Raw genomic sequence first — 22,485 nt, forward strand, 5'->3', positions numbered from 1 at the left:
CATAGTTTGCAAAAAGAAAAAACAGAAAAGAATTCCAAGGGTTCTATTTTTTGGTATGAAAAAATTTTAAGTAAATTTTCTTTTTCATTTTCCACGATTTTACTTTTAGGTTGTTTTTTCAGCTTAAATATTGGTTGAACCAGAGGCAACAATGGGTTTGACGGTGTCACCGCTATTGAGATTGTTTTATGCAAGGAAAGAAATGAGGATTCTGATGGGGGGTCTTGATGCTGCTGGGAAACCAACAATACTCTACAAATTGAAACTTGGAGAAATAGTCACTACAATACCCACAATAGGTTCCAACTTGTCACCGTATTTTTCCATGCGTTCTTTAAACCATCGTTTTCGTTTATAAGCAATTCCTAACTAACTCTTTCGGCATGAAATGTATTGAATTTTGGAAGTTCTGCGTGGTGCTTCTTGAATTCGTACTAGTTATATTATCATGTGTCTTCTACGCAGATTAAGACTCTAATCTTGTACTTGTACAGTTAGTGGTCACATGATTATTTAAAAAACCTATATATATATATATATATATATATATATATATATATATATATATATATATATATATATATAGTTATCTTTTAATTTTAACGATTCCAATATGATTATTTTGTACATATACCTTCGATGGATTAGGCTTCAATGTGTAGACTGTTGAGTACAAAAATGTCAGCTTCACCGTCTGGGATGTGGGAGGACAGGACAAGGTATTTATGATTTTCTGGTCACATCTTAATTTATTAATTAGGGATGAAGCTTTGAGTGTTTGCTTGTTAAGTATTTGAGCTCCATTTGAAATCCATTGCTTTATAGATTTATTTGCTAGAGTATTATATATGGGTACATTAGTATATGATAACATTCCTGCAGATGCTATTCAAACTACTTTAATCTGATTATATGCCAAATTCTATGCAGATTCGACCATTGTGGAGACACTACTTTCAGAATACACAAGGTCTTATCTTTGTGGTAGACAGTAATGATAGGGAAAGAATTTTAGAAGCCAGGGATGAGTTATCTTTGTGGTACATTAGTATATGAAAAATATGTGGTATGGTATCTTTGTAATGTCTAATCACATAAGTTACAACATGTGGCAGTCACTCACGTTTTGGATTGATACCCCAGCCTTGTTTGATTATTATCTTTTAAAAACAGTATTATGCTCTCCAAATTTTGTTTGTCCCCTCATCATATTTGAAAGTGTGTGTCCCTTGAGCATATTTATTTCTTCTAAAAGATGTCTTTTGAGCAGTTGAACAAAGGAACTTGAAGAAAGCAAAACTAGAGGATGAGAAAAACATCTTCATGCTGTTTCTGTTGTTTTTGTTTTTAAAATACTAGTCTTGAAAACAATTTTCAAAACTTAACAGATTTGAGATAAGAAATTTATTGTTAGAGTTGTTTTAGAAAAAAGTTTTTTTTTTTTATAAAGAGAGAAGGGAATCAAACATATTGTTAGTGTTACAGGTATTGCAATTGTTCATACTATTTTAGAGATTATTTGTTGTGGCAATTGTTGTTACAGGTATTGCAATTTTCTTTTTAATTGGACAGAGTCTAAGTTTTGAAGATTTTTCTAATAACTGGGAAGGGACGACACTTAAGTTTTCTCAATTTAACAATATATACTTAGTAATTAGGAAGCATTTGATATTGAAAGTGGTACCATTGTTTGGCACTGGACAGTGGAAAATATATAGATTTCTTGGCTAGGTAGCTTGTAACCACGGCATCATAACTGAATCTTACGTTTGCTTTTATGAAATTTTTTATTTTCCATTCATTTTTCATTTTGTGCTATGTTAAATCTATTTGCTTCATTTCTCAGCAGCTTGGAAACCATTGGTTGCTGCCATGGATGGCCTAGCCTTGGGTGGAGGCTTAGAATTTGCAATGGTACGCATTACCAATTGATTAGGAGAATAAATTTTTCCTTATAAATTTTTACAAAATATTACCAATTCTTTTTCTCATATAGGCATGCAATAACCCCAACTGTTAACTTCAGCTTGAAATAACTCTTGGATTAGGAACTCTGCAACTTCCTCGTCTTGTTGGTTTGACAAAGGCTCCTGAGATGATGCTGGTATTCTACATTTCATGCTTCCTTTTTATAATTAAATTAAATTTGTACATGTGGAAGTTAACTCATTCTCTTGTTAACAAATAATTTTCTTTAAAAGTATTTTAATAATAATTATTTAATTTTAATATTTTAATTAATAATTTAATTTAATTATTATTAAGTTTTAGGGGCTAAAAAATTTAAAGACTAAAAATAAAAATCTTAAAATATTTAGTTACTAAAAACTAATTATCTTAGGAATATATCACTCCTTTTTTATGGTAGGAATATATCACTCTTGACATGCATGACTCATTTTATTTTATTTTGAATAAATATCTAAATTCATTGTGAGATATTCATAATTTGATCTTCAAGATTAAAAAATCAAAAGAAAAAAAGGTGATAAATTATTCAGATTAAATTAGTGATTTTGTGGTCATGAACGTGAAGTGATGCTTATGATTGCGCTTTTTGACTGACCCAAAACCCATTCCAGTGTGCATACTCAAATCAAATCCTTCTCCTTCCTACTTCCTATTACTGCCTTTTGGTGCTTATTTCCTTTTTTTGCAATTAAATTATTGTTTTCGTAAATTAAAATACAATTATTTATTATATAACTAGTTGTATGTGTGTGATTATTGGCTGGATTCTCCCTCTCTCCCTTTCCTTAATGAAAAACTTAGGGAGAGGAAATAGTGCCTTAATGATATGTACGTATTTAACCTTTCAATTTGCAAGCATTAAGAAGAAAAAAAAACTTTTTAATTTACAAGAAAAAATAATAATATTTGATTTATACGTCATGAAATGAACTAAAAAACTTTTTAGGGACATATTATCCTAATTCATCTCCTAATTAATCATTATATGTCACGTAGTGATTCATGATTTCTCATAAGATACTTACAAAAGAAGTTTGATTTTTTTAATTATTATTAGTAAGTATTGAATTTAAGAATAAAAAATTTATAACTCATTGTTGGACCAAAAGTTGTTTGAAAGATATTGTTTGGTGGAGCTCGTCTAGTTGCAAGAGGAACATCTAGTCCTCTTAATTAATTTATTCAAAAAAATACCGATAGAATTAAATTGTGTTCAGTAGTGATTATAGTTAATGACACTACACATAATCAAGAGATAATTTTTTCTACCAATGAATGGCTTGTATTGTTAATATGCTATGAATGCATCCACTTGTATAGGAAAAAGTCTGTGCTTCATTAATAGATTTCAAAATAAATTAAGGAAATTAACAATTAATACATCTCAAAGTGGGTGTATGTTTCTTATTATTAGGACAAAAAGATGCATTCATTTTTTTCTTATTTAAAGGATGGGAGTCTAAAGGGAGTACCATCTAGAAACAGTTTTGTAGACATTGATGTCTTAGTTATATTATGGATATGATCAATCAAGGAGCAAATACAGCCAACCAACATAGAATTCATTTTGTATTGTAAGTTATTTTTAATCAAACAAGCAACTATAGTTTCAAATTAAGAGAATTTCCTCACTACAAAAAAATGTTAAATAATGGAGGTTATTTTGCGGAGGTTTTAGAAACCTCCTTAATTTATTAAAAACTACAATTTTTTGTGCTTAATTGCAGAGGTTTATAACCTCTGCTAATTAAATATTATTTTTTCACTCTTTTCTCTTTAAAATAAAATAAATCATGTTTTTTCCCGGCAAAAAAAAATTCCCTTTCAAAAAAATCACAAAACCCCTCAAAAAAAATCCCCTCTAAAAAAAATCACAAAACCCCTCCAAAAAAAATTCCCTCTCAAAACCCCTCAAAAAAATTTCCTCTCAAAAAAATCACAAAATCCCTCTTTCAGTCACAGTTTCCCAAAACCCCTCCCTTCAAATTACCCCTAAAATTTCTCTCGGTTTCTCATTCTAGGCTTTGATTTTTCTTTTCTTCTCTCGCTTCCCAAAACCCCTATCTTCAAGGTACTTCCTCTCTTTGTTCAAGGTCCGTTGCTCTTTTCTTATTTATGTTTTAATTAATCGAATCATCATCTTCGTTTTCTCTTTTCTCTTTGTTCAAAGGTCCCGTACCTGATTCTGATTTTCAGTTCAGTTTTTTTTCTTTTTTAATTATTATTATGACTTTGTCTGTTCTTTGAATCGTGTTTGTTAGTGTTGGTGTGTATTGTTCGCTGTTCTGCTCTGCCCAAGCCTAAGCCTTTGGTTTTTGACCCATCTTTGGGTATATGTGCATTGCAGTTTTTTGACCCATCTTCGATGCTTACTCGATTTGATTTTCTCCCTCCTATTCGCTTATTTTCCCCCATCTAATTGAAGTTTCTGGAATTTGTCTTCTCATTTTTTTTTTTGATTAGTTTTGTTTGTTCTGGTTCCGATCACATCAGTGCTTTCTGTTAACACTCTTTTTTGTGAGTGTGCAGTGGAGTATTTTGGTTGTTTATGAACAAATCCTTCACGGTTCTTTCGATGGGACTTTGGTCATTTTTAATTATTGCTGGACTTTTTTATTTTATTTATTATTTCCAGATAAAATTATAAGTTCACTGAATTGGTTCCATGATATTAGGTTTCCTCCAGCAAGAACACAGTATCCTTAAGTGGATCTTGTGTCTAAGGGTGACTTTTCCCAGTCAACATCAGAGTAATGAATGATCTTTGCATTGCCTTTGTCCTCATGTAATAATCCTTTACCTAGTACATAATATATTTTGCCTCCCTAAAATACCCTATTGTTTATTCGTGTTTAGACTTTTTAAATTGAAGTTGTATGCACATAATACATATATCTGGTCAAATATAAATAATATTTCAAGCTTAAGCTTATAGTCTTGTAGTTCTCTATTATAATCTGCTAACACTGGAATTCACAATGCTAAGGACAATTATTGGTTACAGCCACCAAGATTGACTTATGTCACGGTTGGTGATTTTGTCAGCACAGTTGATCTTCCCTTTTGTTTATTCATTGATAGTGATCAATGGGAATCTTCGCTATGTTATTATTTTCCAAAATTAAATCTCTACAATATTTGGTCCATCCTTGATTATGCATCTTTGTATGTTAGTTTTAACTTGCAAAGCTTAGCAAAATCATGCAACTTGCTCATCCCTGTGTTGTTTCCTTTTACAAATTGCATACTTCTTGGAGCTAGTCTTGATTGTCTAGTGGAGTGCCTGCCTACCTGCAAATCAGATAGTAATCCACCCAAGTGAGTTAAGCATGTCATCTAAATTTGACAGCATATTGTGTGTTACAAAGTTAATATCACATTCAAATTCCATCCTTCAATTCTGTGTTATAAAGTTAATAAGGATCCATCTAGATAAATTCTTCTACAAGCACTTATAGGAGAAGAAAATAAGAAAACAAAATGAATTGTGCTTCTTCCATGAGCTAAAATCAACTTATGCACATCGGCTTTTGGAAACGTTAGATGCGATAACTTAAGTTGATTTTTTATGGAGAAATTTATTCAACAAAGCTTAAAACATACAATTTATAATGTGAAGGAATGTGAATTAAATTGCCTTAGTTGTTCATCATACAGACAAATTAATAGGAGGCAGCTACAGTATTAAAATTCTGTAATACATGCTGATCAGCATAGTGTAAGATTCCTTTATATATATACATATTAAATTTTGGTATTAAATTTTGAGTAAGAGAAATTATCAGTTACTACACCTGAGAACTGAAATTCATTATAGATTCCAGCAAACCACTCTGCTAGTGTGTTTAGGACAAGTTGGTGACTGAGAATTGGCATGATCTTAATGACTTGACGGTTCCTCGTGACCAATATCCTTCATGATGTATTCTTTATGACACAAACTTTCAGTTCTGTTATTGCTGCAATGATGCTCACTCTTATAAATCTATTTATAGCATTTCCCTCCTTACAAAGTGGTTAATTTGCTTTTTCTTTTTTGGCTATTAAGGTCAGATATATATATATGTATATATATAATTGACAGAGAGGAAGGAGAGAGTTTGACTCTCCAAAATGAATGCTTAAATATTAATAATATAGAAGTAGATATACTAAAGTGTCTCCATTCTTTCAAGGGGAACAATTAAGCAGCTAGTACAAATGAAATCAATCAGCATTGCAAATTATATATGTGTGTCAGAACTAGATAGAGATTGAAACATTAATGTCTTCTCCCCAAGTAAATATTAATGTCTTAAAAAATACTAATAATATAAAAAGATACATTAACAAACATATGCAAAAGTTTCGTTACTATCGTTTTTATTCTTGCTAGGATTAAAAGAAATTATAATGTATATAGTTAGTGATTTTGTATAAACTATAATTTATTTAATTAAAAATTCAATAAATACATTTATCTCATTAATATACTTTTTTATGTTATCCAAGATAAAAGTTAGACTTATAATATATTATTATTTCAATTTTTCGTTTTTATGATCAACTTATTTTTTATTTAAATCAATGAGATATGGATCTTCTTTTCACCTATGTGCTTAATTTTTTTATTTTTATTCATGTATAATATACATGTAATTAACACTCTTAATTTTTTTTTATCTCATTATATCATTTATTAAATTTATACTCTTTTTTATCTTTCTTTCTCTAAATATAGATTAATTCTTTGTGTCACATAAGTAGTTTTTGTTTACAATATTCATCCCACTCCAAACCACAATCGCAGCTGCTTCTAAAATACCTACCTCTACCACCACCGTCCTATTGAACAAAGAGAATTAGAGAAATAGCAACAATATGCGGCAATGCATTGACCAAAGCATTGAAACCCCAAATTTCTTTCTACTTAGATTCTTGTCAGCACAAGGTAGGTAGGATCCACTAGTGAATCCCCTTGCCTGCACGAGGTCCTATATATTTCAGTTTTTATACTGCATAGTATTAATTTCTAATAAAATATTTAGCCTTTAGAGAAAAATAATAAAAATTAATAAAATGGCCTAATATATAGATACTGATATTAAGTTAATAGTGACAAATTTAAATAATTAGTACGAAGTCATATGCTCCACAATTTTATTAACTCCATTTATAAATAAAATAAAAAATAAAATCTATATATAATCACATAAATATATCTTTTTATATCATTTTTTATATATCAATTAATTTAATTAATAATTTTTAAAAACGATTCTAGTTTTATTTTTGTATAAACGATACTAGTTTAATAAAATAGTTTAACAACTTTCAACTTTTAATTAGCAACTAAGTTAAAATAATTTCTTTTACCATTGCACCTATCTTTTCTTATTTTTTAGCTATTTATTGAGTTATTTTTAATAAATTTTATAGCATGTTTTGGCAATTTCTTATAGCACTTTCTGATTATATTTATGAATATTTTATCACAAACATTGTAGAATAGCAAGTGACAAAGTGACCTTATTGCCACAATCTCTTGTGATTCATTCCTTGTTGCTTTAAGTCACCCCTCCCTTTCACTCCAAATTTATCCAAGTTTTCTTCTATGTTTTAGAAAAAAGGCTATTATTCCTGTGTGTTTGTGGTGTGATACTTATGTCACGCCCAAGTTACTGTGATGGTGCATAAGTGCATGTGGATGCCTGAATTATATATATACTTATGTTTTTTAAAGCTTGTAGCTGGAGTTCTTGAGAGGTGCTGAAATTAGTTAGGCAATACCAAAAGACATATTCCCTTGCTTTCATTTACGGGAAGTTCAAAGGTACTTCATCTCTCTCTTATTTTGATTAAACATTGTAATTTTTATTTTTATTTGTTTACAACGTACATTACATTTTCATGATAGTATTTTTATATTACGACCTCTACTAGTTAGCTGACAAGTGTAATTTATTATAATTTTTTGTAATTCATTTTTTTTGTTGGTTCCATTGGTTTTTATTCTAAATACCTATTCTTATTTTATAACATATATGGTGTAGCTATAACATAAAAATTGGTATTGAATCTTAGGTTATGCTTCTTCCCCCACCAATTATTCTTTTTAGTTAGAATAATTATTATAGTTTTTCTTCTTAATTTATATTATAATTTTGTGGGGGACTTACTTTTTTTTAATACAAATTATACTATGTTATATTATCATAGTGTGATAAATTATTTTAATAAAATTGTTTAGGTATCTTTTGTAATGGATAAGTCATGGATTTCAAAGGCCCGAAACTCAATTGATTACTCCATTGGTTTGAGTAAATTCTTAGATTTTGCTTTTAAGAATGGAGCTGTAGGAGAAACGATTCGATGTCCATGTCCAAAATGTGGATTTATGAAATGGCAAACTAGAGACATAGTTGAAGATCACTTGCTATATAAACCATTTCCTCAAAACTATGTTATATGGGATCTTCATGGTGAAAAGCAAGCATTAGAATCTTCTCAAGTGGAAGATGTTTTCCAAGATAGTGGTGTTTAACCTCAAAACCCAATGGAAATGATGATCAATGACGCATTTGAACAATATAGGCAACATGACCCTAATGTAGGTGCATCACAACCATTAAATGAAGATGAAATAGTAAATGATGAACCAAGAGAAGATCATAATGACTTTTATGAGCTTCTAAATGATGGGAGCCAAACATTGTATGAAGGAAGCAAGTACACAAAACTAGAATTTATAATCAAATTATATCATATAAAAGTTTTGTGTGGATTAAGCGACAAGGCAATGACTATAATATTGGATTTGTTAAATGACGCATTTGAAAAAGCAAAGTTTCCTCCTTCTATTTATGAGGCAAAGAAAATTATTAACAAGCTTGGTCTTAATTATAAAAAGATAGATGCTTGTCCAAAACACTGCATGTTGTATTTGGGAGATGATGAAAAAAGTTTGGATGCTTGTAAGCATTGTGGTACATCTAGATGGAAACCCAACAAGAAGAAGAAAATAGCTGCAAATGTTTTACGTTACTTTCCATTGAAACCAAGATTGCAAAGATTGTTCACATGTCGTAAGACTCCAAAAGATATGAGATGGCATGTTTTGGAAGACAATAAAGATGGGTTGTTAAGGCATCCAAGAGATGGAGAGGCATGGAAGACATTTGATTTAATCCATCCTGAGTTTTCTTCAGATCCTCGAAATGTTCGCTTAGGCCTTGCTACTGATGGTTTTAATCCTGCTAGAACCTTGAGTTCTACCTATAGCATCTGGCCAGTTTTCTTAATTCCATATAATCTTCCACCTTGGATATGTATGAACCACACTTCCTTCATTCTATCAATGATCATTCCAGGCAAGCAATCTCATGGAAATAACATAGATGTGTACCTAAAGCCCCTTGTAAAGGAGTTACGTGAGTTATGGAGTGGTGTGGACACCTATGACTCATCCTTAAATGAAAATTTTAGAATGCGAGCAGCTCTTATGTGGACAATTAGTGACTTTCCTGGCTTAGGCATCTTATCTGGTTGGAACATACACACAGGATTGGCTTGCCCAACTTGCAATTTAGATGCGGAACCTTGTCGCCTTCGAAATTGTAACAAGTGGTGTTTTATGGGGCATCGTCGTTTTCTAAGTAGAAATCATAAATTTAGATTGAACTGTGTTCGCTTTGAAGGAAGCATAGAAGAACGAAACCCACCATTAAAATTATCTGGATCTGACAATTTTCGACAAGTGGAACATATTAATACTACATTTGGAATTGGAGCTATTCAAAATGGAACAAGAAAAAGATCTAGACAAGAAGTCACACAGTGGAATAAAAGAAGCATATTCTTTGAACTTCCATATTGGGAGTCTAACTTGTTACGACATAATCTAGATTTTATGCATATTGAAAAAAATGTATGCGACAATGTCATGTATACATTGCTTCATGAGAAGGATAAATCAAAAGACAACCTTAATGCTCGAAAAGACTTAAAAGAAATGGGCTTAAGGCCTGATCTTTGGCCAGATGATAATGGAAAGTATCACCTTGCTTTGTTTTCACTAACACGTGGTACCAAAAAGTTATTTTTGAAAACTTTGAAGACTATTACAGTACCAGATGGTTACTCAAGTAACATTTCCAAATGTATTGATGAGAAACTTAATAAAATATCTGGGTTAAAAAGTCACGATTGCCATATTATTATGGAACAATTGTTACCACTAGCAATTCGTAACTTGTTGCCAGACCATGTGACTTCTGTCTTAGTGGAGTTCTATTTTTTTTTAGAATACTTTGTGGTAAAACTTTAAATCTTCCAGAACTTCAGTTGCTCCAAGATCGCATTGTGGTTACACTATGCCACTTAGAAATGTTATTCCCTCCATCATTCTTCACAGTTATGGTTCATTTAACTGTTCATCTTATAGAGGAAGCAAAACTTGGCCCAGTGCATTATCGATATATGTATCCAGTAGAGAAGTAAAGATTTAAATAATTTAAATTTATGATGTTATATTACAAATATCTTACTTGTACACTCTTTAATTGTTAGTTATTTCTATAGGGAATTAGGTCACTTAAAATCCTTTGTCAGAAACAAGGCACAACCTGAAGGATCCATAGCTGAGGGGTATTTAGCTGAAGAGTCTCTTACCTTTTGTTCTCGGTACGTTGAAGATATCGAGACAAGGTTTAATAGACCTAAACGTGTTTGTGATAACCCAATTGATAATGAGACTTTTTTTGTGTCCTCTATCTTCCCACAAATTGGAAAACCAGTAGGAGCTTGTTCAATGTTCACTTTAACTCCAATGCAAAAATTGCAAGCTCATCGATATGTGCTCCTTAATTGCACTATAGTCACACCATTTGTGGAGTAAGTAAAGTGACATAAACTTTTATTGTTATACTACTTATAAATAATAGTCATGTGTATTGATTATAATAATTAATTTATGTAGTGAATTTAGAGAATTCATAAAAAGGAGTTCAAGAGCAAGAAGACCTTCGTCTACAGAGATAGAGAAAAAAGTCAATAAAGAGTTTGTTGATTGGTTTAGAAAGCGGGTGAGTAGTCATTTAGTGGATAGGGATTTTTTTACCGTCTTTGTTTGAAACTCTAACTTCCAATTTTTTTAGATTATGAATCCAGATACAATGAATGAAATGTCTACTGATCTAAAGTTTTTAGCACGAGGACCCTTGGACAATGCAACAAGATTTACTGCATATAATATTAATGGGTTCAAATTTCGAACCTTGGCTTGAGAAGAAGGATTAAAAACACAAAACAGTGGTGTTTTCTTAACATCTAATACATCATGTGTTTCAAGTAGCGTTGATGGCAACTTAAGGCAAGCAGATTTACCTTATTATGGGAAGTTGGAAGATATTATTGAGATTAACTACTATGATCGATTCTCTGTTATTCTTTTTAAATGTAAATGGGCTGATACTACACGAGATAGAGGGTATAAAAAGGATGGTTGGAATTTTAATTGTGTTAACTTTGATAGATTGATTCATATTGGTGATCGTGAAGAACATGAACCATACATTGAAGCATCTCAAGCACAAATGGTGTATTATGTAGATGATGTAGTCAATGAAGGATGGAGTGTTGTTGTACACATAAAGCCAAGAGATTTATATGACATGGGAGAAGAAGTAGAAGAAAATGCATATGAAAATGAGCCATACCAAGAGCAACAACTTGAACAATTTTCTAGGCTTGATGATCAATATGTACAATTGGCTATAAACCATCTAAATGATAATATAGTTGATTGAATTGTAACTCCTAAAATAGTAAGAAATTCACACTTGCCTAAATATGATATAGTTGATTGACTTATAAATGTTGTTATTATTTCATTTATTAATTATTTTAATATTGTTTTAATTTTGATAGTATGTCATCTTAAATTTTATTATTCTTTATTTATTTTTCTCTTAATATTGTTGTCATGAATATGTAGTCATGCAAAAGGTGAAGCGTTTTAGAAATCCACAAAAATCAGCACCTCAACCACAATGTCCCTCACTAAGTGATTCCACACAAGCTCCTGAAGTCCCAACTTGTAATGTCCCTTTTTCTCATGAATCAACATCTGAAGTTCCAGCAATGAATCCTGAAATTTCTTGCCCACCAAGTGATTCCACACAAGCTCCTGAAGTCCCAACTGGTAATGTCCCTCTTTCTCATGTATCAACATCTGAAGTTCCACAAGAAGATAAAACAACTAGACGTCATGCTGGGCGTGAGTCTACACACTGTTGGACTGTTGAGGCAATAGGTATACAAGTATTATATTTTATTTTTATTTTTGTAATTATCATCATATGAAGTATATTACATTTTCTTATTGAGAAATTCTTTTATTGTTAAAGACTCTGAAGAAACGATCAAGAAGATTAAGGTGAAAGTTAGGGGAGTCAATAGCTTACCTAGGGAGTTACGCATCATTGTGAATTTTGATGACCAAGGCCAAGCAATTGGTGAAGCACAAGCCTTGCTTGCAGGATTTCTTGGAACACTAGCAGCTGATTGCAAATTATTTCCTATGGATTATGATAGATGGTCTGGACCTTCAGGCATACCTAAAGCTTATTTTGATAATTGCTTTGAAACAATTTTAAAGGTATGTCAATTAGTTATATATAACTTTTTATATCTACACCACTTAGAAACCCTATCTTTACTATTTTTCATATATATATATATATATATATATATATATATATATATATATTATTTTGCATATGATATTTGATAAATTTGTCTCTTTTTTTTAGCCTCGATTTTATTTAAGATTAATGAAGCTGGTGCAAAACGGTATTACAAATTGAGTATGTGAAGAAAATGGGCTGCAAATAGGCAAAGCTTATGGAATGAATTCAACGATCCAACCAAAGCAAGAGATGAAATCATAAAAAATGTGCCGATAGGCATAGATAAAGATCAATGGGCTCGTTTTGTTCATTATCATCATAAACCATCAACATTGGTACAATTAGATTGTTTTAATTATTGAATTGTTTTTATAGCTAATTATATGATTACTATTACAAGTTGTAAACTTGAAATTGCTTTGCATATAGGAACTTTGTTGGAGAAATAAAGAAATTCGAAGCAAGCAAGTTATTCCACACACTGGTGGATCCAAAGCTAATCCTAGAAGAAGAAATGAGTTGGTAATGACACTAAATGTTAACTTTTTCTAATTAAAGAAGTTCAATGTTTACTTACTCTTTATTTATCTTAGTTGTTAGAAACTGGGAAGCTACCAAGTCATGGACAATTATATATTGAAACTCATAAAAGGAAAGATGGATCATTTGTAAATGAAGCAGCAAAGACTATAGCGGTATGTTTTTCTTTAGTAACATTGTTTTCAAGGATTGTGCTTAATCTTAAAACTTTTGTAATTCCTTTTATTACATGTTTGCAGGAACAAATTGAAGTAGGATTGACTCAAAGCATAGTTGATGAATCTGAAGTTTCTCCTCTTGATGTTGTTGGTAGAGTGTTAGGGTTAGAGCACTCTGGGAGAGTGCGATGCATGGGATTAGGAGTTGTTCCTTCTAATACATTCAGGAACACAAGATTTCGAGCTTCTAGTCTGAGCTCTTCTTCATCTGGTGTTGCCTTTCCATCTTCAAACCAATGGCAAGAGAAATACAACAATTTAGAATCAGCTTTTAAGGCCTACATGATAATGAAGGAAGGAAGGATCCCTGAAGAATTAGCTAGTTATTTCACTCCTGATCAAACACATGTAAGTAATTAATATGCATACATCATTATGTATATGTGAGATATCCTAAAACTTGTTAGTATAATACACAATGTACTCTTAAAACTGTTTTACATATGTCTATAGTTTAATAATTTATTCACGCATATTAGTTAGGAAATATATTTTGTAATTGGTACATGTGTTTATTAAGCTAATTAATTTATAGTTTTGTAGGTAGATTTTATAGTTAATCAACAATATTAAGGTAGATTTTTATTCATTTTGGCTAGCTCTTAATACTCTTTATCTCAAGTTAGGTCTTTAAGTAAACATACATGACCAAGGTAATAACCATGCATAAGTTTAGAATATTAAAACAATTGTTTAGAATTGGTTATTTTTATTGATGGTCATTATGATTTAGTATGTGTGATACACCCTTGTATATAATATATGTGACTAAGTGTTTTTTCTTTTCTTATTTCAGCCAAATGATGCTTCAAGTGTTCCTAATACACCTTTGGATGCAAGAGGATCTTCTGGTGCTAGCAACCCTTAGTTTGCTTATAATGTATTTTGGATTTAAAGTTTAGTACAATACTAATATTACTTTGTTATGGATTTTATGTCATACTTTGATTTACAATAGAAATTTGAATTATAAAACTTTGAACTATATGCTATTATTTTGGTTATTGAAATATAATTTCTTCATCCTCATTATGAGTTTTTTTATTACATTTTTTTATCGATATCATAAGAAAATGAAAAATTATAATACATGTAGATTATGAAACTAAAATGAGTATACAAAATCATTATATACAAGAAAATAAGGAGAATTAGAAAATCAATTGTAAAACATCTATTGCTAGCATGATTTTAAAAAAACTCCTCCATAGTATAGTTTTAAAACCTCTTTTAATAAACCTCCACATTTAGCATAGGTTTAAAACCTCCTACAAAAAACCTCCATATTTAGTGTAAGTATAAAAACCTCTTCCAATAAACCTCCAAAGTTAGCGTAGGTTTAAAACCTCTACAAAAAAACATCTGCAAAATGTTCTCGATACTAGATGTTTTCGAAAACCGCCGCTAATTGCTTGTGGAGAATCTAACTGCAGAGGTTTTTGAAAATCTCTGTAATTTATTTTGCGGAGGGTAAAAACCTCCACTAAACGAAAAAATAACTTCCATTATTTAGCATATTTGTTGTAGTGCCTAAATATTGATAAAAAATAATGATAATAATTTATATAGTAATATCCATTGTAACAATTTTTATAGATCTCGTGTGGCCTTCTTTGTCAAACCGTTGTAACTCCCTTTTTTGAATTCAAATTTCCATGCTTTGTGTGAGCGCTTCTTTCCATCACGTACATAGTATACTTTATTGAAAAATCATCTTATCGAAATACATCTCGATAAAAATATTGAAACGCTTCAAACCTAACCAAGTATTTTGGTCTAACTAAACTCACTATTTCCCTTTTTGTTGAAATTCTGACTATCTAAAATCAACTAACTTCTTATGTTTGAGGTTCCTAATAAATGATCAATTTTTGTTTGGATTCCTAATAAAAAATTTTGTTACATTGGATCTCTGATACATTAAAACTTTTGTTTTTATTCTTTTTAGTGAGTTAAATGATGACATGACATCTTGTGAATAAATTTTCTCTATATTAGTCATGGACTTGGTGTCATGTCATCACATAATTAATGACAAAGACTCATAATAAAAGTTTTGATCTATCAAGGGTCTAAAACTACAATTTTTTTTATTAGGAATCCTAGATTAAAATTATACATTTATCAGAGATCTTAAATATATTTAAATCATTTTATTGTATGGTTAAAAAACATAGTTGAGTTGGAGTCAATTTACTTTTGAATTTAATATTTTTCTTAAAATTTATGTAAGTTGTTGAATTTGAATTGTGTAGTAAGTAAGAATAAATTATACATAAATATTAGGGAATAAATTAGTTTAAAATCAAATTTAAAATATTGTTTCCATATTAATTTATCGGTTGGACTACTAAATTAATTTCAGTTATTGAAATTAATGCTATTAGTGTGTATGTCAAATAAGGATGAATGACTTATTTAAAATTTAAAATGTATAAAGAAAATACATAAAATAAAACAACGGGATACAAAAAATTTAATTAATTAATCATAATGTTGAACTATTATAATCTCAAAAAATAATATTTTAATAAAACAAACCTAATACTTACTTGAAATTCAAAATTAAGATTTAATAATTAATGATAATAATTTTAATTTTTGGTTAAAAAATAATATTATTAATATAAAATGAGCTTCATTTGCTTAGATATATTTGTATACTCGTAGAACATAAATTTGAAATATGGGGGAAAAAATTCACCGCATTTAATATGTGGAAGTTGGGTCACAGATAGACGGTTAGATGTTGAGAATTCAAGAAAACAAGGATAAGCTTCTCCTGTAATGTCAAAAAAATTATTATAAAAATAGGATGTCAAAAACATTTAATACTCAACTAATCCTTTATATAATTCATTAAATAATACTAGTAATTATTGCCGAGAAAACAAATCTATCAGCGCATTTAATACGTACAAGTTGGGTAACGTTTGTAGTAAGAATTGAAAATTTATTATAAAAATAGGATGTCAAAAACATTTAATACTCAACTAATCCTTTATATAATTCATGAAATAATACTAGTAATTATTACCGAGAAAACTAATCTATCAGCGCATTTAATACGTACAAGTTGGGTAACGTTTGTAGTAAGAATTGAAAATTTAATAAAGCAATGATAAAGATAGAAATTCCCTGTTAAGTGTTAATTGAATAATGTTATGAGCTTGCTAGCTTTTCAGGTATGGTTAAGTTATAGATATGAGAAAAAACCGTGAGAGGATGTATGTGAAAAATGGGAGAAAGATGATTAGATGAGTGACCTTGCAGATAGGGGTGGGTAAACGGACCCAGGTCCATGGACTGACCCGCAGGGCTCGAGGTTCATGCGGGTTACGGACCAATTTTTTTAAATGGTTTATGGTTATGTCATATTTTTGGACCCGTCCCGCTTAACCCGCGGATTTTGCGAGTTTGGCGCGCGGGTTGCCCAAAGCCCGCACTAGATTTGATTTGTGTGATGCTGACCTAGTTATATTAGGTTTGATTTTCTCTTTTTCACTTTAAACTTTTCTTTTAAAATAACAGATAAAGAAATATATTAGATAAAATAAAGATTTAAAGATAAAAATAAAATATTTAAATTAAAAGATGATAAAGATAAAAAAGGATAAGATAAGAAAAATAAAAGAGAACAAAAATAAAAGATTAAAATAAAAAAAGATAAGTGATAACATGCTAAAAATCTTCATTTTTTATATTTTCTCGATCTTTTTTTCTTTTAATCTATCATTTTCATATCTATAAGCCATAAATAATAAAAATATCAATTCTTATCAATTAAGGTAAAAATAATTGTTAAATAAATATTTTTAAAGATATTTCAATATATTTTTATTATAATTATAGTCGGCTAAGAACACTTTTTCTCCTCACGGTTTTTTCCCCCACCACGTAGTCATACATGCGCACAAGTCATACTAGTTTTTCCCTTACAAGGAAAATAAAACGCGACTCACATGGAGAAGGCTCAAGCTACTTCAAGTATGGAATCATTTGTTGTTGGAGATGTTTAAATTTCATATTTTAGATTTATTGCTTGAATTTTCGTTTGTTAAGATATTATTTATTTTATTGATGTAATTGACTAATTATTGAGATTTTATTTACATGTGTATTGAACTTAATTTGATTATATTGTATTTTTATTAAAATTAAATTTTTTTTTAAAACTAAGCCCGCGGACCGGTCCATTTGACCCACAAGGGTCCGTAGGGCGGGGGCGGACCAATTTATTTGGTCCGTGTAAGAAGCGGGGCGGACTGGCCCGATCTGTTGCCAATACGTGCTTATGCGGATGGGTCTTACGTGGGACGGACCGGCCCGCTTACCCATCCCTACTTGTAGATGACTAGTGCGCCTAGACACAAAGTTTGGATATGAACTTATCATATTTTATTTTTATTTATTCTTTTTTTATTAAAAGACGCAAATAAATTTTTAAAATTATATTAAATCAAAATAAATGGAAAAAAATAATTTTATTTGATATTTTTTTTCTCTCTTTATATGTCAGATTTGTTTCTCTTTTCTTCTTCTTGAAATTTTTAATTTTATATTTATTTAATTATCCGACAAAATTTGATGTTGACAAATACATATGTAAACATCAAGAATAATATTCTAAATTCTCCTGCTACATTTTCTTGCTAATTCTTCATGATTTCTTTATTCAATAAGTATTGAAGATTTTTTTTTTATTTTTTTAACATCTTAAATAATAATTTTTAATAGAAAATAATAACCTTATCTAATTATAAATGTAATTGGCAGGAGTTGACCGTAAAGTTAATGCCTAGAAGACTTCAAATGCATCACTACACGATTTATCACATAGAAAAAGAAATAGTACATCAGTATTTAATTAAACGCTTAATTATATATTTAGTCTCACTATTATTTATTTTGTTCAATTTTTTTCTATTATTAACATAAGATTTAATTTGATGACTTAATTTTTTAAAATTGATGTAATTTGATCATTTTGTCCAAATTAACCTTACACACTTAGAATCTACAATTTTATATATATATATATATATATATATATATATATATATATATATATATATATATATATTATTGTTTTTTTTAATAAAGGATCAAATTAAACCTTTTAAAAAAAATCAAATTGAACTATTTATTATTTATTTTATGATTTTTAAGTAATAAGGAATTAATTATTACCAAAATGTTATTTTACACAATTTAGAATTATCAACAATTAAAAAATATCAAGAAGCTAAGAATACAAGTGGGTGTCTTTTTTTAGGATTTCTCTCCTAATGAGAGTTTTTAGGGTTTCTCTCCTAGTGGGAGTTTTAGGTTTTTGCTTTCTTATATGGGTTAGGGAGAAACGAGTGAAGGATGACCTTGCACCAAGGATCATGAGTATTCTAAGTTGGAATTGTCATGAGATAGGTCATCGGAGAGCAATTCTTGTTCTTAAAGACCTTGTATGGATGCAAAAATTGGAAAACTTTTTTTTTGCGAACCCCTATGCAAAGATTGATGGAGTATGAAACCAAATTGGTTTTGATGGAGTGTTTGGTGTTGATAGAGAAGGAATGGGAGGTGGAATTTGGAGAAATCCTTTTGAATGTAAGGTTGTGAGCTTACTCCTTAAACTTTATTAATGTTGTGGTGAGTATCATTCATGAGGAGAAATGGTGTTTGATGGGTTATTACGGCTACTCAAAGAGGCCTAGAAGAAGGGAAACATGGACACTTATTAGAAGTCTAACAGAGGATATGTCCCTTCCTTGGTGTATCGACGCACATAACATTGATACAGTGTCTAACATCAAGATCGGACCGGTATGGAAGATCAAAGAATATCGACCTCTTCATCCATAGGAAAGTTTTACTTGTCAACTTCTTTTGGGTCTTTCCCAATATAGTATTGATGTCCTCAATTTGCTCAAGAACCTACTAACTAGTTAATGGTATCGGTGCACTTTCATGCTCTTGACTTCCATTAAAAGGTTTTTTCAGTCGGCGATAAGAGTGATAAGGTTTGAGAAAATGCCGATGTCGAGCGTATACTGTTTTTCTTCCATGTTTCAATTGTACGTAGCTTTTGTTTTCTTCACAGATAGGGCATACACAATGCTCCTTAATAGTGTATTCACTCAAATTCTCGTATTTTGAAAAGCCATTAATGGTAAAAATAACATTGCACGCAACTTGAATGTCTCATTTTGATATCCATCAAACACGACAACCCCCTCGTCCCACAACTTTGTCAAGTCTTCAATCTAGGGAATGAGATAAACATCGATATCATTTCTTGGCTGCCTTGGGCCCAATATCATCATAGACAATATCATGTATTTTTGTTTCATGCACAACCAAGGAGACAAGTTGTAAGTTACTAGCAAAGCAGGCCACGAATTGTGCTGAGTGCTTAAACTACCATAGGGATTCATTCCATTAGTGGCAAGTCCAAGCCTAAGATTTCTTGTCTTTTTTTCCAAAATCTGGATAAAAAGATCAATCTTCTTCCACTAGGAGGAATCAGCCATATGGCGGAGCATTCCATCGCAATTTCTCCCATTTGCATACCATGTAATGTCTTTTGCATCACCTCCATTTGCAAACAAACGCTTAAAACTTGGAATGATTGAAAGATACCATAACACCTTCATTGGGAGGCCTTTCTTTGTGCTTTCATTATCGTTACACTCATCATCATCCTTCACTTTGTACCGTGATATCCCACACTTCGAGCATTTATGCATATCTTCAAACCCATTTCTATAGAATATGTAATCATTAGGGCATGCATGTATTTTATGATACTTCATACCCATCAGACATAGTATCTTCTTTGCTTGATAGTAACTTTTTGGCAACATATTATCCTCTGGAAGCATATCATGCACTACTTGAAGCAGAGAAGTGAAGCTTTTGTCACTCCTCCTATATCTAGCCTTGACATTGACCAGACTTAACACCATTGACAATAGTGTCAATGACTTCTTGCACCTCAGATACAAAGGCTTTTTGGAATCATTTTCCAATGTACCATACATAGGAGCATGTACTTGCTGAAAATACTCTTGTCCTAGATTACGAATCATATCCTCTAAGCGATCTCCCATTTCTACATCATCTGGTTCAGTTTAGGACCCCCTCTACATGTCTATCAATTCACCATGTCAAATTCACGTCGTATAATTCTTATTAATCTCATCAACAGTAGATGCTCTTGTATGTCGTTTAGTACTTGTTGTCTCCCATTCAAACAATTTATACAAGGGCAAAAATATTTTCCCTCCTCATCCGATTGACTTCTTTCATAAACGAATTCCAAGAACTGTTCAACGCCTTCCTCATACACAAAGCTCATGCAACTTGCATTCATCCAAGTTTGATCCATCTAATTAATAACTCTATGACACTCACAAAGTTATTCCATGCACGAAAGTCTCACTTTTTTCATTAAAGGTGTGACCCTATCCCATTCAGGAAGACATTTATTTATAGTAGACTCATATGTAAAGGTTAACTTTATTTTCTTAGATTTAACAAAATTTCAATAGCATTTCACATTAATCTCCAAGTACTCATGAAGTGGTGACATGAATTCTATCATAATCAAGTATGCACCTGGAGAACAAAGTGAAATGCACTAACCAAAATTTCATCAAATTTAAGAAAAAAAGTTAACGTTTACGTATGAATCTACTATAAATAAATGACTCTTCTCAAGCTGTCCAAATGGACAATTCAAGATTCAAGACAATGATTAATGTAAATTATCTGCAAGAATCATTGTATTGAATCTCAAATGGAAATCTAAGATTCACTCACAATGAACATAACTTGCCTATAAAGCAATAGTCATTAATCATAGTCAACAACTTATAAAAGTATTGGTAACAAAAAAAAAAGCATCAAAAGTTTATGAAAAACATTTATACCTATGATGATGATCACTATAATGTCCAACAAGGAATCTTGTGATCACGATGCAAACAAGAAAATGAAAAGTGCCTACAAGTAAAAAAGATTTGAATGCTAAGTGACAGATATGAGAAACTTGGATATATAAAGTAAGACTTTACATAAAATAAAAATGAGACTTGAGAATGAATGAACTATATGTATCATGAATAATGTATTTCATATAATATATTAATTAAGATTCATCTAACTACATTATGAGTCAATAAAATGTTTTATAAATTAGACTCAAGGATAATCCTGTATTACCTCTCAAACATCAATAAATCAATCTAAAAAAATCAAAAAATAAAAAATCAAACATCAAAATCAACAATAAAATCTTAACAAATTTGATCCACCAAAAAAAAAATCAAAACAAATATTAACAAATTTCGACTAAAAACTTATCATTATTTTGTGCTATGCCTGAGTAGCATCAGCCCATCACAAATTTTTTGAACAACAATACAAGAAAAAGTTAAAAAAGAAAAGGTATCGATATTCTTATTTATTATTTGATATCGGACAATTAAAAGAACACAAGAGCACACGTTTAATTTTTTTTCATATTCGCCTTCCGTATTCCCAATTTGAATTACTTTATTTCAAAGTTTTATAATACTAGTAATTACTTCCTCTCGAATACTCATAAATGCGCGTAAGAGGTACAAATATTCTAAGAACCGAAAAATCAAAATCAGAATATATGCAGATAATAATAAATTAAAGAAATAAAATATTTATTAAAACTAAAATAATAAAAAATAATGTATACCCACTTATCAACTAGTAAAAACAATTCTATAAATATCATAATATATAGAATTCTTAAAGTAATTATCAAAAAAATTAGTAAAACTGCCTTATATAACAATTTCTAATTGAATTGAATGATATAATATACAAAGTCAATATATAGGCCATTTACTCAAATCAAAATAAGGGGAGTTATTTAAAAGATACATTGATATTGGACAAAATATAATTTTAATTGATTCATAATATAAAATAATATTACACAGATAATGCATAATAACTATAAAAATGTTTGATCCTGTAATCATTCATAAAGATAAACACAAGGGAAAAATGAAACAATAAAAATTGAACAAAGATCGAAAAAAAAATTCTATATA

General features: G+C 30.2%; 3 protein-coding genes across 8 annotated transcripts; all 3 read left to right on the plus strand.

The window, feature by feature from the left end:
* The first annotated feature begins 151 nt into the window (after positions 1–151).
* LOC114386147 (ADP-ribosylation factor 1-like) lies at positions 152–4,390 on the plus strand. The gene is made up of 6 exons (XM_028346143.1): positions 152–277; positions 663–719; positions 931–991; positions 1,847–1,914; positions 2,027–2,104; positions 4,319–4,390. Exons 1-6 carry the CDS (start codon positions 152–154, stop codon positions 4,388–4,390), a joined length of 462 nt encoding a protein of 153 aa, XP_028201944.1.
* Positions 3,829–12,886, plus strand: LOC114388753. 6 transcript variants are annotated; one of them, XM_028349407.1, is made up of 7 exons: positions 3,829–4,064; positions 4,647–4,756; positions 5,233–5,289; positions 7,694–7,783; positions 11,945–12,262; positions 12,357–12,607; positions 12,762–12,886. In XM_028349407.1, the coding sequence occupies exons 5-7, from the start codon at positions 11,947–11,949 to the stop codon at positions 12,813–12,815; spliced, it is 621 nt and encodes a 206-aa protein (XP_028205208.1). In that variant the 5' UTR covers positions 3,829–4,064; positions 4,647–4,756; positions 5,233–5,289; positions 7,694–7,783; positions 11,945–11,946; the 3' UTR covers positions 12,816–12,886. The 6 variants fall into 6 exon arrangements, 4 of the variants coding, with proteins under 4 accessions (XP_028205208.1, XP_028205209.1, XP_028205210.1 ...); XM_028349408.1 differs by having other exon boundaries at positions 3,829–4,042; XR_003661550.1 differs by lacking the exons at positions 3,829–4,064; positions 4,647–4,756; positions 5,233–5,289; positions 7,694–7,783 and adding exons at positions 8,146–10,842; positions 10,928–11,033.
* On the plus strand, positions 12,827–14,381 carry LOC114386148 (the record flags this gene model as incomplete). Its single annotated transcript, XM_028346144.1, has 5 exons — positions 12,827–12,973; positions 13,068–13,160; positions 13,232–13,333; positions 13,418–13,744; positions 14,193–14,381. Coding segments are annotated over 5 exons (741 nt in total), but the record flags the coding sequence as incomplete, so codon positions are not given.
* Positions 14,382–22,485: the final 8,104 nt, after the last annotated feature.

Source organism: Glycine soja, chromosome 15 (genome assembly GCF_004193775.1).
Source record: "Glycine soja cultivar W05 chromosome 15, ASM419377v2, whole genome shotgun sequence".
NCBI classification, from domain to species: domain Eukaryota; kingdom Viridiplantae; phylum Streptophyta; class Magnoliopsida; order Fabales; family Fabaceae; genus Glycine; species Glycine soja.

Excerpts from the sequence above, each read along its gene's own strand:
- LOC114388753 (XM_028349407.1), top strand. The coding sequence starts at position 11,947 with ATGCAAAAGGTGAAGCGTTTTAGAAATCCACAAAAATCAGCACCTCAA. Across the intron at positions 12,263-12,356 it reads TTGGACTGTTGAGGCAATAG|ACTCTGAAGAAACGATCAAG; the intron begins GTATACAAGTAT and ends TTATTGTTAAAG. Across the intron at positions 12,608-12,761 it reads GCTTTGAAACAATTTTAAAG|CCTCGATTTTATTTAAGATT; the intron begins GTATGTCAATTA and ends TCTTTTTTTTAG.
- LOC114386147 (XM_028346143.1), top strand. The coding sequence starts at position 152 with ATGGGTTTGACGGTGTCACCGCTATTGAGATTGTTTTATGCAAGGAAA. Across the intron at positions 992-1,846 it reads TCTTATCTTTGTGGTAGACA|CAGCTTGGAAACCATTGGTT; the intron begins GTAATGATAGGG and ends TTCATTTCTCAG. Across the intron at positions 2,105-4,318 it reads AGGCTCCTGAGATGATGCTG|TTTTTTGACCCATCTTCGAT; the intron begins GTATTCTACATT and ends TGTGCATTGCAG.